Source organism: Ptychodera flava, chromosome 15 (assembly GCF_041260155.1).
Source record: "Ptychodera flava strain L36383 chromosome 15, AS_Pfla_20210202, whole genome shotgun sequence".
NCBI classification, from domain to species: domain Eukaryota; kingdom Metazoa; phylum Hemichordata; class Enteropneusta; family Ptychoderidae; genus Ptychodera; species Ptychodera flava.
Genome location: NC_091942.1, coordinates 20,684,530 through 20,703,608, shown reverse-complemented (window position 1 = coordinate 20,703,608; position 19,079 = coordinate 20,684,530). Strand labels below are relative to the sequence as shown.

The window sequence follows — 19,079 nt, the reverse complement described above, 5'->3', positions numbered from 1 at the left end:
TTGCATCGAGCGAATAGCTGCCTACAAAAGACACCTTTAGCTAGCGATTTTCACCGAGAAATTCTCACCCCACATCTCAACTCTTTGGCTGTGCATAGAGGTTATAGACTAATCCCCTAAGTGTTGTGTAATCGTTTTCCTAGCCGAATAGCGCTGATCGCAAATGACGTCAGTTTTCTCTCATTAATATCCAAAAATAAATATTTGTCCTCATTTTCCGCAAGAACGACGAAAATAAAACTTGTTATTGTTACAATGGATACTAAAGGTCACACATGATTTGTATCAATGGCTCAGACTACAAGCTGCAACAACAGCCGTGCATGCAACAACAAAATATGTCCGAATTTCAGGCATCGACGTTCGATATCGCGCGTGCAGCTACATTTTGTAACATTTATAACAAACCTGAAATCGCGATCAGAGCTATTCTAAAACTCTAACACATTCATTCTTTTCAACAAAGTGCGCCACTTTATATAAATGCCTACTCAATAAGCATCTAGTCATTTTGAATACTTTCTACGGCAACTCCAAAATAACGATTACCAAGGTGACATCAATCCTGGACATATATTTAAAGACAATGGAACCAACTTTAAATCCGATGTCAAGTTGTCGTTTCGGAGTGACCAATCACGTCCAGGTGATGTGAAATCTGAAATCTTTTGATGAAAATTCGCAGAGTAACTATAACATCGTGCCTATTGCGTTTATTCCTTCTACACTTTACAACTATAATATTCCATAAGGTCAACTCATAATCGATTACCACATTGGTTTGACCTATACACATGGATTCATTTGTTCGGAGCTGACACCAGACTACAGGACAATGCTCTTAAAAAGACGGGTACCTCTTTTGCTACTGAGGTAGATTTTCATAACGTTAATCATTGGGTTGTTCATCTTGCTCGGGGCAACTCAGTCATAGTTTCCTTCTGTATTGACGGGTTAACTTCCGTTGCAGCTATCGCACCGTCTTCATGGAGTTCTTCGCGTGTTGTGATGATAAATACCAGGCCTCGAGGTTGTTAATGAATCCGCGCACACTCTTTTCGGATACGCCGGTAATGCCAGGATTTTTATGTTTATATCAACATCTCTGTTCTATTTTCGTAAAATATATCCGATAAACACCCAGCACTTTTGTGCAATCTCACAGTATAAACATCTGTGTTCCAGAATGTCACCTTGGTAGCAATCGATCCATGGTGTCTAGTTTCTGCCAAAAATAAGGGTACTTTTTGCACGGAGTTACATGTACGATGGTGACTGGATACGCATAGTTACTCATTCGGGCCCCATTACCCGAAGACTGCGGACGAATCACTCCTCATCCTAGTACTTTGGTAAGCATAACTTCACTTACAGGTGCCATAATGATCTCCCAAGCGGTTCACTTATGTTTGTTGCTGTTTCCCCTACAAGCTTATAAATGCCGCAATCTGATTAAAATCAGATGTGGAGTACGGCGACGTCTGTTATACTTGAGCGGTATTCTCTTGCTAGCTGTCGCTTACCAGTACAACAGACGTCGCCCTACTCTACATCTGGTTTTAATCAGATTGATAATGCTTATCCCTCTATTACAAAACTAAACTATATGTCAGGAATGTCGAAAAAACGTAACTTACCAGTGCGTTGATATTTTTTTTGATTCGAGTAGTCGGTTCGAAAAGAGTCCCATACATAATTTGGATCCAATCCTTTCGAAAGTCTCATCATATCCATGCTCTACCAAAGAAAACTCCCCATTTTGTTTGAGGTACAACTCAATTCTGGATACTTTCTATGGCAACTCAAAAAAAATATTACCAAAATGAGATCTTTTGCTAACAATTGTCTACTAGCCGATTTAGATATAAGTTCCCAACGGCGCACAAAACGCGCCATATTCTAACCCATTGGCAAAATTGTACATTTCCTATTTGGCGTAAGCATGGTCTCACAACTCAAAGTCATAGCATAAAAAATTGCAGCCATAGAAAAACTACATGTGGCCCTGAAATTCAATGTGCAAGACTTGCAAGGTTGACTGACTTCTGTTACTAAATTGACAGGACAGTCTTACTTAAATTCTTCACATAAATACATTGTTCATGTAATTTCTAAAGTCAATACACTTGAATAATACTGTAAGATCAGGCAACTGCTTGGCACTTTATTGTAAATTTCCCAATAAATATCGATGAAAGATTTGCTGTAAAACGTTTTGGAATGTCTGTTGACGTACGATTCGATTATTTCTATACTTTGAGTATGTTCCTCGGAGTATTCAGCCTTTTACAAAGGACTTGGAGTGCAAACTCTGATATTCTTTCTCACATACTTATCAAGATACAAAGAGTACCTCGATATTTCCCTAAAATGATGCAAGTTTACAACATTGATGCGATTTCACAAGCAACGATCAATGCGCAAGCGATCACGACTCGTATGCGATCAGTGCAAACCATGATTGATGTGATGCTGATGCGACCAATCGGCACTGCGATATGTATGCGATGCGATGCCGATGTGATCGTGATGTGATGCGGGTGCCAAATGATGCGATTGGTTATGCGATACACGTACTTGTGTTATATACATTACTACACATGTACCACAGTTTACTTGCATCGAAGCGCGCGCGTACTACCGGTATTTGCACTGCAGTGCAAATACCAAAAACATTATTCCATACCTGCATGCAAATGAACAGAACAGCGCGTGATCCTTGTCTTTCAATGTGTGTCGCGTAAACTATTTAAAATGTGTTCGCTTGTGTTTTTAGTTCCTTTGTTTTCTCGATAAAATAAACAGGGGGAAACATATGTAATAATAACAGAACCCCATGGCGAGCGAGTAAGCTTGCCGTACCTGGGGTATTTGCACTCGTGTTTGCGTTGAATCCGGCTGTGCGCCCGTGAAAGCACGACCGCCGGATCCCCCGCAAACACTCGTGCAAATACTGCTGGTACGGCGCGCTTGCACTCTCTCGCCATGGGGTTCTAGAGTAATGAGAAAATAGAACAAATGTATGGAAGACCGGTCACGACATGCGACATGCGACCAGCGACTTCAAAACTGCGACCTGCGTCCTGCGAGTTGAAACATACGACCTGCGACTTCGGCATTTAGACAAGGTGTAGGCCTAACCTGCGACTTCACAACAGCGACCTGCGTCCTGCGTGTTTGTCAAACTGCGATATCAGTCTTGATTTGTTCGCACCATTGCTCTGAACACGAGCCTGAAAAACACGAGGGACACCTTTGCACTATATTAAAACAGCCGGTTTACCGCATTCTCGCGACCAGAGCATTATTTTCGCACCGCTGGCCTACGCAAAAATCGGCCAGCGAAAGAATTCAACCAGCGATAGAAGTGCATGAAGCTGTGACGGTAGAGACTTCCACAAACGAAGAGCACAAATTTATTTTCCTTCTACGAAAGGCAAACCGATCTGAAATAATGCAATAGCAATAGGGTTTTAAGGAGGTACGCTACCATTCCAAAATATGTTGGGACATTCTTGAAGTTGACTTTTCTGAAATAATTTTTATGTGTACATTGCAAAGATATGAAAAAAATATGAGGTACCCATGCAAAATTTTTGACAAAACACGTGCCAAAATTGACAGAAAACCACTAAATCTCCCATTTTGCGAAATTTGCACTTACCAGCAGAATCTATATTTTATCGCAAACGATTAACAGATCCCAGTGTGCATACCACATTTTTGCATTGCCAGGACAGCTGAATTAGGACAATCAACTAAAATTTGTGATGTTTTGTCTTAAAAATTAAATATTAGACCCTAAATTTATCATTTGACTGTAAAATTAGTCTTTTTTAAAAATATAAACTTCATGTAAATGCACAAAATAATTTTCAAAATGTTAAAAAGTACAGCAATATCTATCAAACAGACAGTGTTCTTTGATTTAGAAGCAAAAAAAGTTGGGGTCACCGCGCAAATTTTCTTACTAAACAGCAAAAAGTGACGAAAAAAGGTGAATTTTGTTAGACCTGAGATTTGACCCTCTAGCTTACTGATATTATATCAGAGCTATAATTGTTAATTATTCTCTACTGATCTTTCAAAATAAAAATTACTGTCGATTTTTCAGTGCAAAAATATAATTTTGGTTGTTTTGATTCATAAAAACTTCTGAAAGAAATATTATAAGGTCACTAGCATGATTATTTGCCATTTTGTCCTATTATTCACGCTCACCAGGTTAGGTAGTCTAAAAGGAACATGTACATCTTCTGCACAAAAGAGGGCGCTCTCCTATATAGAATGGTAGCGTACTACCTTAAACGTCTACATCAGTGTTTAATAGTTTCTGGAACTTTCCTGCCTACATGATCTAAAATATTATATACACACAAAAAATAATATATGTACATATTATAGTATGTACATATTAGGCTTAAAGACTGAAAATAGGATTGTAGGAGGGTTTAATTATGTCCTGTTTTACAGTTTTAACTCGCGTTATCTATAAAGAACTTGAGTCGGTCTCTGGCTATTCATGGTTAGCAAATATGTTTGCACTTCTGTCAAAATCAGTATTATTTTAACTGCTTTACTTTGCATATGTTATTTGTGTAGACAATGTAGTCCGAAGTTAACCAGTAAGAATATTTTTATTTTCCAACTGAACAAAAGTTGGATCAATTCGATTTTTTGACGAAAAGTAAAAATGAAATTAGACGAAAAGATGGCAACATCCGATGATCAATCACTATAGAATTGGAACAAAACTGGAAATGTTAGAAAATGAACGACAATAACTGAAAATTCGAATGTTTGCAATGACACTGACGCAGTTATGATACAAGGGGGACAACTGATGAATTAAACAGACAGCTAGATGGTTATACCACAGTGAAATGAGGATAATACCAGAGATTTCTAAAAATCAAAAAGTTTGTCGATAACATAAGGAAAGAAGCGAGGTAAGGCAGACGAAGAATATCTAAAATAATTTGAAATTATAATATAAACATATAAATGCCTATCACGTAGCATATTATTTTCCATGCATTAACACGGACTGTCAACATTTCCGTCATAAAATTATCTCTCCAGATGAAAATGAGTGAACTGGTGTGTACATGAATTGAGTTTTGCCAGACTTGGTGAACGATTTACCAAAGCGAAAGCAATGGCTTATTAATTGATCGATGTTGAACGTTAAATCTCCTTTCCACGTTTACCCTTTGAGCGCTGTAATTTTCTCCCACCAAAATTTTAGTGCAAAATTTTACCAATTGTATGATTTTTCTGTAATTTTGATAATTTTGGACCAAATCGACATCACATTTCATTGGCTACAGGTTTTTCCCAATTTTTTTGCAAAAATTGGAGAAAAATTGACAGGGTTTTATTATATAAAGGGGACAAAATAGACTTTGGCGCTCAAAGGATTAAAGTTCACGCAAGACGCCTCCAATCTAATACTGAGGAAAACACCATGAAACGTTACGTGTTGTTGTCGCATGTCGCAGTTGTGAAGTCGCAGGTCGCAGTTTGACAAACACGCAGGTCGCTGTTGTGAAGTCGCAGGTTACACCTAGGTCTAAATGCCGAAGTCGCAGGTCGCATGTTTCAAACTCGCGGGACGCAGGTCGCAGTTTTGAAGTCGCAGGTCGCATGTCGCATGTCGTGACCGGTCTTCCATACTATGGCATTCTGAATGGAACATATCGTGATGCGCGTATTTACGCGCGCGTATACGTGTTTACTATCCCACATAAATTAAACACGTATACGCGCGCGTAAATACGCGCATCACGATATGTTCCATTCAGAATGCCTTTGTTCTATTTTCTCATTACTCTAGAATGTATTGGTTTGTATTTGGCAGTTGCCTGATGACTGCATCGCAAGATGCACGAAACTCTGAGTAGCGAATAAATGTTTTAATCTAATAATCCAGCTCCGGACTTTCATCTACCTATAGCTCTAGTTCAACTATTGAGCACTCTGCCAGTCCGATGAAGACATCAATCTACGTCCTGCTCGTATATATATATATATATATATATATATATATATATATATATATATATATATATATATATATATATATATATATATAATATATATATATATATGTATATAACACATAAAATACTTGTTAACGCTTTGAGTTGGTCTCAAAGTGTCGCCACAGGGAAAAAATCTATCGAATTTCAGCACTACCTAATACCGTAGAATGATACGTCCCAGCCTTACATAATCAATAAAAACAGAGAAAGAGAGGCTATATGTCTGGCAATTGCTGGAGGCATGAACCTTTAGTAACAACCAGTATTACTTCGTACTTGAGGTAATTTTTGTTATTTGTTTGTAACACTTGTTTTGGCCATCGAGCACTGTTGTTTCTCACAAGGACATTTGTATACTTTTTGCGGAGAGAGAGAGAGAGAGAGAGAGAGAGAGAGAGAGAGAGAGAGAGAGAGAGAGAGAGAGAGAGAGAGGAGAGAGAGAGAGAGAGGGGAGAGAGGGGTACATAGGAGAGAGAGAGATACATAGGAAGAAAAAGATAATCTAGACATGATAGAGGGGGAGAATACAAATATGAGAGAGAGGGGGCAGAGAGGATTTAGCTTTTGAAAGTACTAGCAGTGAAGATGTTGGTAGCAGCAGTAGTGGCATCGTTTAAGTAAAGCTTTTCCTTAGGAGAAAGCAACCGTAAAGAGATGTATGCAAGAGATGAATTCTGTCCAAAGGTTCAGAACTCGGTCAGAAGATAAATGAAAGCATTTTTTTAAAGGTGTGATCAACTAAAAACTGACGGAGTAGAAGAATTACACTGAATAGTTAGGCTTACGGGATTTCGTAATGATTCGTAATGTAATAGTCACGTACACCTAATTACTTTTTTACAAGATTGTAGAGATCCAGATATTTATCAACCAGGATGTCTCGAAGCAATAAAAACGTCAGATCTCAAAATGGTGACGTCAGCGATGTTGAAATGGAGGAGTTCCCTACAGATGGAAAACGGAACATGCTTTGTTTCAGCGATATCCGTTGCTTTGTGGCAAGTCTTACGGTGACGATATTCCTCCACGGCACGATGATTATGTACGCCGCCAGCACCATGACAACGCAGGAAAAACGATACAGTCTCAGCGCTTCACAGCTTTCCGTTCTGGTGAGTATGGGGCACGCAGGAACTCTTCTCAGCGTCATTCCCGTGGCATACTTTGGAGGTCATCTTGGGAGTAATCGCCCACGTTGGATGGGCGCTGGCGTGATATGTATAGGTATTGGTTTGCTGGTGGGTTGTTCTCCACACTTCGTTTTGGAACCTTACAGATATGAAAGCCTTTCCACGGCAGGAGCTACCCAAGCAAATGCGAGCGTAGCAGGAAAGCTGTGTCTCTCAACCTTACCGAGCTCTCCAGGACCTTACGCCCCTATCGCCGATGGTGAGAAATCCCCGAATGCCTCTACCCAGATGGATTTAGGATGCGACAGCACGGACAAGCAGAGGACAACAGAAAGCACGGTAGCTTATACCTTAATTGTCATCGGAGTGACAGTAGTTGGGGCTGGATACAGCCCTTTCCTAACTCTTGGCATTTCTTACATCGACGATCATGCCACCCATCGAAGATCGGCGTTGTATTTGGGTACGTATTCTCTCTGCTGAGTAACAGCTCAATTGTCAGGCAAACTTAACGGGGACGGATGAGGTGGGGTGTAGGAATTGCGTCTGTGCGACTTTCGCGTCTACAAACAATGTATTTCGCACACGATATCTAGATGCAGAACGTCAACATAGCTGCAACATAAAAATTTACTACGTACATTATGACAAAATTTTGGATAAACTGTTTACATTGGTCTGATACGACTTTCAGTGCAGTTCAAACGACCCCCTCTCCTTACATGTAAGTGTAAAGAACAACAGTGAACGAAAGCTAAAATTGAATAAATCAATAAAGTAAAAAAATGTTTGACATTTCATGTTTAATTACAGTCCATTCGGTGGAGGGATGTCGACTGTGATATAATATATGAGACTCCATTCATGTCGAAGCATCTCTGAAGTTTATATTTTCCTATCTAGATGATGGTGTGTTTGTCAACTCTCCTTTCGACTTTGAACTGTCTATTCAAGTGTTTTGCTTTCAACGAAGAATAAGCGTAAATCACGACTACAAAATTCGGGAAAAGGTTAAAGACACCGAGGGCATTTAGCTACAAATTGCATGCACTGGACTTCTTTCTATTTCAAGGTATAGTATACATGATGTGGGGGCTAGGACCAGCTGTTGGGTATCTGGTCGGCGCTGCTTGTTTGTCTATCTACGTGGATTTCAATAGAGTGGACGTTTCCTCCATCGACTTGAAGCCCTCCGACTCAAAATGGGTTGGTGCCTGGTGGTTAGGACTCGTCTTGGGAGCAGCTGCGTTCTTTCTCGTCTCCCCGCTGTACTTTTTAACACCGGGGACTTTGAAAGTCGGCAGCGATGTTAAACAACAGAGGAAGAAGAGTGATCAAGAAATTGGTAAGCAGTTTGTGTGTCTTTGATGCAATCTCAGGCAAAGTTATTGTTGTCTTAGGCGTAATAAGTAACGTCAAGATACTGCACTTTGGTGTGCTTTTAGCATCGTCCCAGTAGCATCGTGTTTATCGTCCCAAATAAATACACTTGGCTGGCGAAGTTGCTCTGGTAGACAATCTAATACCATGACAATAACGTCAACTACAGTTTCTTGTTCCACTGCGAGTAGAACAAGAGTTGACTCAAAGAATAAACATCCTGGGGACAATCATCAAAAGTAAAAGTTACTAGCCCTTTAATCGTCTTCCATTTGGATAAAACTGCTAAACAACCAGTGCCTCTAAGTCTAAGAGAAACCCAAGACGTCAATTTTAAACGCCATTTCACCTTGTCTTTTTCATTACATTATAGGTTTTCTGAAGATGACATGGAAATTGCTCAAAAATCCATACTACATGGTCGTGATCATTGCATACGCCCTTGACATGGGCACCACATTTGGACTTCTTATATTAATCGCAAAAATCCTTCAGCTTCAATTTGGTCTGTCGGTGGTAAATGCAAATCTATATGCAGGTATGCGTAGATTTATGAAGACTTTAGGCGTAGTCCTTGTAAAATTCGTGTCAAGTCACAACAAAGATGTTGTTAAGAATGATCATACCAGTGGCTTCAACTTTCGCAGTAGACTGAAAGGGTCAGTCTGGTATGACACCTAATCTACGACTGAATCTTTCAAGCTACCTTTGCGGTTAGGCCAGAGCCATAAAATGCCCAAAGAAATTGCCAGTGATGCGAACTTTTCGACCTCCATGAAGAAAATCCAGTGTACGCCACTGTTGTTCGCAAGTTCTGGTACAGAGGTTTCGCTATGCAACAAGTGTCTCGAAGCCCCTGGACAACAAGTTGTCATTCTTTCCTGTTGATGTAACATACCGTAACTTTGCTTATTACATGCCTCGATGTGAGTGCAAATCAGTGCATTAATTCGAATAGGAAGATCCGGGGAGTTAGCGGGCCGGTGAACGATGTACTGACCGGTTTCTATGGTTACCTGTTCCAGTGAAGCCCTTCGACGTTTTCGACGTCAAAGTAGACGCTTAACGCTTGGTGTAAAATTTGCTCTTTTGACTTTCGTTAAAATCTGTTTGATGTTGGTCGATAAAGGTAAAATTGTTTGAAAATGCCTTGCATGTAACTAAATGTCATATAGCGTTAACTGTGAAGAGGCATGTAATAAAAATATTGTTGCCTGTTTATGTGCCTTCGCAGAAGGAGACAATTTACCCTCCTGGCGTAGGGCAAATTGTCACCCGCTTTGGGACACATAAAACCCATGTATTCAGGCAATAATATATAAACGTTACAGTTACTGTGTTTGTCAATCATGGCAGATATACCTCTGTGTATTCCTTTGCAGACCTAACTTCTATCAAAGATAGCATAGATCAGGACTGTCGGCCTTAAAACTTTGAATATTAAGCTTCATAGAAACTTTGCTCTCTCTCAATTACTGTAGAGAAAAGTTTTTCGCGAAACTATGAGCCTGTGGAGAAAATAACTGAGATGTAGGGCCTACTATCTACTCCACGGTGGCCATCACAATTTGGTAAAGATTGATGATACGTTTGTTTGGGTTTTTTAACCAGCGATGTTTAGCACTATACCATATTGCCTTGGATTGTTGCTGCCAGGATACATCATCAAAAAATTTAACCTCCAACCAATGGGTATTCTGAAGTTCTACCTCGTTGTCCTAGGATTGGGCGTCGTACTATCTGCTGCCGTCTATCCTTTCGGATGTTACAGCGAGCCTGTCGTTGGAGTCGGGTATGATTAGGTCCAATTTTATTATAAAACAACTTCCTTGTCTGCTGAAGCTTCATCTTTTTAACGGTACCATATCTTCTATGTTTGAGAATGTTAACGAAGAGATATTTTGTCCTTCACTCGAAACACATTTCATGAAACAAGTACAAATGTCTGAGAAAGACAAACAGCAGACAGAGAGGGGAAGAGAGATCGCAAGGAAAGACCGAGAGACAGAAACAGATATAATAAATATTTCATTGGTACATTTTACTATTAAACACACTTTACCACCTTTGATCTCCAGGAAAGACGGTATAGACAAGACCCGGCTATGCAACGAAGACTGTGGTTGTTCAGTTGATGTATTTGAGCCAGTCTGTGGTTCTGATGGAAATACCTACGCTTCACCTTGTCACGCAGGATGTATTGGAATGGGCTCCAACAATGTAAGATTAAAGGTTTTGCAAATTGTTGACTTGAGTTGACTTGACTCTCTCTCTCTCTCTCTCTCTCTCTCTCTCTCTCTCTCTCTCTCTCTCTCTCTCTCTCTCTCTCTCTCTCTCTCTCTCTCTCTCAGACGCGAGCACTCACCTTTATAAGCACATATATATACCTGTACGTATGCATGCGTGAAAACCAATTTTAAACGATATAACAATTATGTCAAGCTTACTTGCCCTTCAAGCGCATGATCAATTTCAACTTATCACTGAAAGTCCTTGAATTATGATAATCTTGTTTTCTTATGTTGCTTTCAGTTTACAGGGAATTACACAAACTGTGGCTGTATATCAAAGTTCGATAGCAGCGGATGGAACACAACCAGGATGGCGACTCTGGGTCCCTGCAAGGAAACGGAGGCGTGTTCACTCATTTATCCATTCCTTGTCGTCATTGCTCTGGTGGCTCTGCTGATGGCAAGCAGAGAGGTTCCGAGCACGATGCTGGCCCTACGGTGAGTGCGAGAATAGACTGTTGAATTACAAGGATACTGTCAATTTATCAATTTCGTGATTATCGCTACACAACGGAGAAGACACGTTATTTCTTTGATTTTTATGAATATGGAGCCAGTGCAGAATAGTGAAAATGAAAGTGAGTTCGCAACTTTTTAAATGATTGATAACTTATTCTACAAGAGTACAAACGAAAACAAGAAAAGAGATAAAATATTTTAAGTTAAATTGTTTTCGCATGCAATATCACCGCCTGTTCCAACGTAGGCAGTTGGACACAGGACTTTAGGTTCTCATGAAAACAAAAGAGATGCGACTCTCTGTCATAATAGGCTGGATTTTCGTAACGTCCTCTTTTCGCTTATTTTTCTTTTTCGTCTGTGATCGTTTCCAGATCAGTCGAGGAACGGGAGAAATCGTTTGCCATTGGCTTGCGTTTCCTCCTTGTGCGTGTTCTCGGTAAGTTAATGCTCTTTTCAATTTGTTCGTCGATTAACCCTTTCACCACCATAGTTCATTTTTTTGTCTTTCCTGTCGAGTAAAGTCAATTCTGTGTTCGATCTTCGAGATCAAAAGAATTTCAACATTGTTACCCCGACATTATTTCCTTTTTACCACCCGCCCCAAAATGTAATGGTCCGGCAAAGTTTCATGAAGAAGTGATAATTAAAAACAAACAAAACATGGGTTTATCAGAATTTACATTTCAAAAGAAACGAAGTTTCCGAAGTTTCTGTGGACTTTTGCTGTCGAACCTTCTTTCAATGAGGAAAGCGATCTCAGTCAAAAGAACGAGTCTCAACACCGATAAACAGAACAGCATCATGTTCAAACCAAAACATAAACAAATACAAACGATTTGCTGTATTCTGTAGGACATTTTCATAGGCAACGTCAGAGGGCTTATCTTTCACTTCCCAGTTATCTGTGAACTGATACGCTAGAGAACTTCCCTACACTATTCAGAGAAGGGGGTTATGCTACGTGCCAGGAGCTAATCTATGTCGTGAATCTGTGGGATGTCACCGCGTCCGCCGTTAGGCCTACAGCAGTTAGCTCACCACTGCACAAACCACTGAACGCACCTTCTCTTTTACACCACCTCGGGGACGGAAAACACATGTGTTCATAAAGATATGCCGATGCCCCCTCCCTAATTTTTCAGTTCATCTCTTGTTTAATAGGGCCTATTCCGATACCTCTACTTTATGGCAAGGCGTTTGACATGTCGTGCACTGTATGGAAAACCCTGTGTGGGGGCGCTGTCCGTGGAGACTGCCAAGTCTACGACAACCATGCACTCAGACGGAACTTGAGTGTGCTGACTGTCCTGGTCAGGTCAGTGTCGTTCATCCTGCTTGTGATAGCCGCCGTCATTTGGAGAAGGAAAGTCAGGAATACGGGCTACATTTCGAAAGACAACGATGGGAGAGAAGCGGAGCCGAAGAAACTGTTTGCCGGCGACGGTGCTGAGATAGAGAGTAAGCTTACAAAGCATTAGGTCAGCTTGTTGATGGCACAATGGGCCATACACGTATCCGAAAGAAAAACGAACTTGACTGGGAGGCAGAGTTTAAGCTCCTCTCATAAAAAAACATGTGAGAATGACAAAATTAATGGTACATAAATATACGGTGGAGGGACCGTGATAAATAGTAGTATAAGAAATTGGGGTTTTATGACAGGTGGAAATTAAGTTTGCAAATAGGTATAGAGCCTACTGTTCTCTGAAACGATTTTCATAAAAATTAAACATCGCTTTCAAAAACTATGTTTTTTTAAACTGCAGAGCGAAACGCGAACAAGCTAACACACTCAACAAAGTAACATCGTTTTCCCTGTTACAGTACTCGGTTGTCCATGCTTTTTAAACAGGGTCGATCGGTACCGCCTTGTTTCAGTGGAATGGGCTTTTTAAAGCAATGATCGCATATTTGCAACTTTTCTCATCAATTTCAGACTAAGGAAATATAGTAAGATTATCCTTTACATCCCGGCTGCCAAATCCTGTTAATCAGTCACCATCACCACGTAGCATCGAGGTGGCCACGAATATTTATTACTTTGACAGCACAAACGACAGTCTATTAAAGCTGGAAAATCGTGACAACCGAAGGTACAATCTTTTCCATAGCAACACGCTGCAAAAAATCCGTTTGTTTAGACTGGCAACACGAGAAATGAAATCTTTGATGAAATATTGTTTGGAAGATTCAGAAAGAATCTCACAGTAGATAATGTATGATTTTATAATGCCAGGGATATTTGTCGTGCGCACAATGGAGATTGGGCTTGGTTCTAATGAAGTTATACATCGTAAAGTATAAAATCATAGGCAACAGTTTCTCTAGTGTCTCTTCTATTTTATACAAACTTATTTGAAATTTGGCAGGTCAGGTTTTCCCAGCGATCGAACGCGTTGCCTTTGAGCTAGTCTGGCAGAGACCCTGCGATTCGCGTTCTTCCCTGTTGGAACACGCGCGCGCCCTTCAGAGACGCGACGCGAATCCCAGGGTCTGGACGTTCTTCAAGCGACCGGTCGGATTTCTGCCTGATCCGGGTACTTTATAGAATTCCACACACCCGTTAATCAAAACAAATGTCAAGTACCATAGCCAAATAAAATTAAATTGAAAAATAAAAACATACTGCGTATATAAGTCTACAGCTACTAGTAAAATGTTCTCCGCCCAGTTAGATAGGTGTTTCTTTTGACGACACTACCCTTATGAATATTCATATACTTGCAAAACCGACAGTCGCTGTGTCTGGCAGCGCGTGCTCACAGCTGCATGCACAGCGTAGCCTTCGAATGCAGGCCCATCGTGGGCTCGCACAAAACAAGGCACAGCGACTGTGGAGAGTCTACCTTTGAGCCTGCGCAGTAGTTATTAGTTTCTTCACTCTCCGGGTGAAACTCACATGCATTGCGTAGACCCCATACATCGCGTTCACCCCACTCACGCGTTTCATATGAAACAGGATCCCAAATCAACGCATTCGCTCTACTCAAACATTTATAAATCACAGACTTGAACCAAGTTTAAATGACGATATGAAGCTCGAAGTTGGTCTGTCTTATCAAAGAGTTTTTAGATGAATATATCATTTCACAGGGTCATATCAATTTTCAGAAATATGTATGGTATAACTTGATTTTGATATTTTTAGAGTAGGATTCTCAGGGTAAATATTGATTTGAGTCCTACCATAATAAGCACCAATCATAATAAAAAAATATTGCTTTAAAGAATCAGCAGTCATAGAATTTCAGAACTTTCTGCACCGGTCGATGAGTTACTCATTGCATGCAGAAATGCTCGGTTGATATATAGTATGCTAATCCCGGATATTGGGATACAAAGATGTTGCAGCCCGTTTAATTCTTTTAATTCCACTTCACAATACAGAGTAATTGGGTTGCACGTAATTGGGGATCAATATGCCGGCAAAAACAGCATTTACAGATATTAAATGCAAATACATCTAACACTTTTGTGAGCAAGTCACCTTGCCCGAACAAGGCGATGTCTTATTTCGACTCAAGGTGGCGATCTTCGAAACCAATTTTGACCAATAGTTTGGTGAATTGGGTTTAAATGTTTTGCCTAATAGTAGACTTTTCCAGATCAAAGGAACAAAGTCGCTCCTTTTTCAACTTTTTGTGTTACCAAGAAAGGTAGAATACTTGTGCTTAGTCACTCAGTGTACAGAATGACGACGGTACATAACTGTAGCAGAGTCAAAAATTACTCCTTTGCTGACTGCAAAAACATGATCATGTTAATTTGTGACCTATTGATAAATTTTATTTTTCGTATTCCGACGTGCTTTCCTATGACAAATGAGCATTACCACAATGTAATGGAAGCTGCTATCCTATATGAAAGGCATCGCCAATTAAGATTCATTCAAAACCTTGCATGTGGTCCAAACTTTGTCTTATACAAATGTATCTTCTGCCATGAATATGACACTTGCGCAAGGAACTACATTTTTTGGGTACAGATTGTAAAATGTTTCGCTGAATGTTTAATTTTATATCACTGTAAACAGAGTTGAGGTTGTGCACAGGTGACCAGTAATCCAGCATATTTTAAGAAGTCAAACATCACAAAATACTTCTCATATCAAACAAAATCCATGTAAAAAGACAAAAAGAGCGACCCAGTCCCTTTAAGTTACCTGTAATGAGTGCGGGGTCGGCTTTTTCATAGACTGAGCGCTATCACGATTACAAATTATATGCGGACGTATTTGAATCTTGTACACAGCATGCTGAATATTCCAGGATAAAAAGTTTGATTTATTGAAATTTGTACTGTAAAAGGTAAAGTTTTGTCGATACAGAGTTGAATAAATAAAGGGCTTGGAAGAGATATTCTTATGGGTTGCAAATAGTTGTCCACTTGTGTTCTCATTCTCAGCCGGATCGCCAAGTGATATAGACATCGGTCACAATTTGACATGTCACTTGCGAGCGTGTAAACCGTAAATTTTTCACATATTTGGCAACATTGGTTCTGATTCAAAGCTATGGGGCGATTGCACAGTCTGTACGGTTAAAAAAGACACTAACAACTTACTTTTGTATCAATATCCTTTATTTTATTTGTGGTTCTGTACACCCAGTGTTTTTGAGTACTGTACACAATGGACATATAGATACAGCCGAATTCATCATAGACGGGGTCCAGACACTTCGCACCAAAACCAGTTCGCCCCACACAACTTCGTCCCAAAACCATTTCGTACCAAAACCACCTCGTCCCAAGTACTACTTCGCCCAACCCCACTTCGCCCCAAGTACCACATCGCACTAAAACCACTTCGACCAAAGTATAGTACCGTCAACTCGTCCTGAAACAACGATGTTACGACGTATAATAAGGTTGTTTTTACCTACAACTTGGAAGCATTAATGTGTTAGGACATTTTGGCTACCACAAACCATTTATTGTTGCATCATGGTTGCATGAAACCATAAGCGATAGAATAAGAAACTTAGAAACACGCAAATGCTACAACTCCAGGTGCCTTGCGCGGAATTGCACGATGTCAATTTCGCGAAATGCGTACACTTTCAAGATTTCAGTCCCAGGATGACAGAAGGTGGTTATTTTCAGCTTTACCAGTTAGCGATAAGTTTTGGGCAAAGTGGTTTGGGGACATGACTTTTGGGGCGAAGTGGTTTTGGTACGAGGTTGTTTTTGGTGCGAAGTGGTTTTGGTGCGAAATGGTATGGGACGAGATGGTATGGTGCGAAGTGGTTTTGGTGCGAAGTGTCTGGAACCATCTAGACTAACTCAATGACTGCACTTTTCCCGTACACATCGACCATACCCCACAGAGCAATGTCAGTGCCGAGACCTTCAAATACAACGCCTTTGTCGGTGCCATCAACTGAGACGAGCACTTGTCCATGGTCATTCACCCAGTAACTGAGAATGCTACCGATTATCACGTGGTTTTGTGGCAGAGCTGCCGCCCAGTATCCTGGTTTATTCGTCAAATCAGGTATGACGTAAGGTGGTAACGATGATGATGTAAAACCCGCTGGATCTTTGCTTGTAAACCCGAATCTTATGCCACCGGACCAAGTACTTTCTCGACTTCTCTGAATTCGAGTGATATTTTTTCGTTCACGTGAATCGGCCTATCAGTGAAGCAAATCGCCTTAGCATAACTTTGAACTCTCTCTGCTATTCTGCTGTCACTGGACAATACGACATTTGCACCGTGACAGGCGTGAAATTTCAGCGGCACCACTTTGATGGTTGTGGGTGATCCTTGAATGTGTTCATCGCCAATCCAAACAGACACTTGGCAGTCGCCCTGGAGTTCCATGCATGGACTTTCCAATGTCAGAATCCCATCGCAGCTGTTTGTCACGTCCATCTGCACTACACTCCCGTCACTCGTGATTAGTGAACCTGAAACCTGTGCAGACGCATAGACGGTTGATCCTTCCCGACTCACGGTCGCCACGGTAACCGATACCACTTGGTTCTTTCCGACAGCATCGGGAATTTTCACGAACTTCGAATGCTCTGCACTTGCAACACCAAGCACTGATCCGAAATAATCATCTCGTAATTCCGTTAAATGATCTGAAGCTTGGAATATCATGTGATCAAGCTCAGCCGGTTCAACTTTCGATTTTGAATCTACTGGAATTCCTTCAACTTGGGACTCAATCCTCTTCTTTGCGTTCATGAGCTGTACAGCGCCGCCACACTGTAAAATGCTTCTGATGTGTTCGAGTGCACCAATTGCACCACTTCCCCTTTGTTCAATTTCCTTCATTTGCACCTGTAAGTTTGTCATTCGGAACTCGTATTCTGACTTCATTTGTCTGGCAAATCGTCGACCAGTATCACGAATGCTGTTGATGATCTCTTCCACATGACTGTCCAGTTTCGTTTTCTCTTCTTGGAATCTTCTGTCTAGACTGTCCATTACCGTTTGCACTTCCTGCTTGCTTTCTTCCATATTTCTGTTCATCGCTTCCAGCTTGCGAGCGAGCGCCGTTAATTCAGCGGCGTAATCTTTGGCTGCATCGTCCAAACGCCTGTGTCGGCGTGAGCAGTTCCGGTGATCGTCAGCTGTACACGCCACACATACTGTTTCGTCGCGCGTATCACAGAAAAATGATAAGGGTTTGGTTGGGTGTTTTGGACAGTTCGCATGCGCTTTCATACCTACAGAATCGGCTTCAGACCCTCCTTGTTCGTCCACGCCCATCTCGGTGTCGATACTTGTCAAAATGTGTGTCCGTGTTAGGGGATCGCGTTGATGCTGTCGCGAACATTCGTCACAGAGACGTGTGTCGCACTCCAGACACTCCACTTCACCTTCCCCATCGTCACAGGTTCCACACCTCTTTGACAGGAGAGCTTTTTCATCCCGCTTTTTGAACTGTTCCACCAACTCGTTCACGAAGAAGTTATTTGGTAGATCAGCCGCACCACCAGGCGGAATCTCGTGAGAACGCCGACATATTGGACAGTTCAACCCGCCAGATTTCTTCAACAGTTTATCCAAACATACCTGACAGAAACTGTGTTGACATGGCAAACTCTTAGCGTTCTTATATTGGTCCGAACAGATTCCACACAAAAGAAAGTTCTCGCCAATCTCTTTCAGAAACGCTGCATCCTCCTGAACAGCCGCCATTTTCCTGTTCGCCAGTGTACAAAGGTCATGCCGTGCAAACGTAGCAACAGAATCATATGCTGACTCGATTCAAAACACATAAATCAAAACTACACAGGCCTAACAGGAGAAGCAAAGATACATACGTTGTAAACTGTTGGCACCCGATTATGCGACCGAAAAATATCTTACTTCACCATTGTACCATATTAAACGTGTATAATTTATAGTGTATAAATACGTAAATACCACCGCCTGAAGCGATATTAGTATTACGGTCGAGTTGATTTTAAAATTTTACTGTTTCTACGTAGTTTCGAAGTCCGTCCACTTTGTATGCTTGCATACCGACAAAAACCAGGTACAGCCAACGAACGATACACTTTTAAAGGGGTCCTTGTTAGGGTGACCCTATATTTCCCCCCCCCCCCCCCCCCTCATCTCCAGAGGAATACTCGGGCAGGGCTGGCGGTCGACATAAAAAAGTTCAATGTTCTGTCCATTTAGTCTCTACAACTTTTTAGTACAAAAAAACGTGTATTTGTTTCAGTTCAGTGTTCTGTCCGCTCAGTCACTGCAATTTCTTGTCTTTCGGTTCAGTGTTCTGTGCTCTCTGTTCTTTCAGTCTGAGTCGCTGCAA

At 41.0% G+C, this 19,079-nt stretch overlaps 2 protein-coding genes across 2 annotated transcripts; one reads left to right on the top strand and one right to left on the bottom strand.

Annotated features, from left to right (window-relative positions):
- Positions 1-699: 699 nt before the first annotated feature.
- On the top strand, positions 700-13,697 carry LOC139151497 (solute carrier organic anion transporter family member 2A1-like). The gene is made up of 8 exons (XM_070724335.1): positions 700-1,352; positions 6,889-7,637; positions 8,247-8,519; positions 10,166-10,346; positions 10,633-10,774; positions 11,087-11,283; positions 11,679-11,743; positions 12,469-13,697. Exons 2-8 carry the CDS (start codon positions 6,920-6,922, stop codon positions 12,783-12,785), a joined length of 1,893 nt encoding a protein of 630 aa, XP_070580436.1. The 5' UTR covers positions 700-1,352; positions 6,889-6,919; the 3' UTR covers positions 12,786-13,697.
- A 3,170-nt stretch (positions 13,698-16,867) lies between these two features.
- On the bottom strand, positions 16,868-18,460 carry LOC139152273 (E3 ubiquitin-protein ligase TRIM56-like). Its single transcript, XM_070725416.1, has one exon. The coding sequence runs from the start codon at positions 18,458-18,460 to the stop codon at positions 16,868-16,870; it is 1,593 nt and encodes a 530-aa protein (XP_070581517.1).
- Between the last annotated feature and the right edge of the window lie 619 nt (positions 18,461-19,079).

Bases quoted from the DNA above. Each gene is read 5' to 3' on its own strand.
- LOC139151497 (XM_070724335.1), top strand. From the start codon at position 6,920: ATGTCTCGAAGCAATAAAAACGTCAGATCTCAAAATGGTGACGTCAGC. The intron at 7,638-8,246 runs GTACGTATTCTC...TTCTATTTCAAG, and splicing joins AAGATCGGCGTTGTATTTGG to GTATAGTATACATGATGTGG. The intron at 8,520-10,165 runs GTAAGCAGTTTG...TTTTTTAACCAG, and splicing joins GAAGAGTGATCAAGAAATTG to CGATGTTTAGCACTATACCA.
- LOC139152273 (XM_070725416.1), bottom strand. From the start codon at position 18,460: ATGGCGGCTGTTCAGGAGGATGCAGCGTTTCTGAAAGAGATTGGCGAG.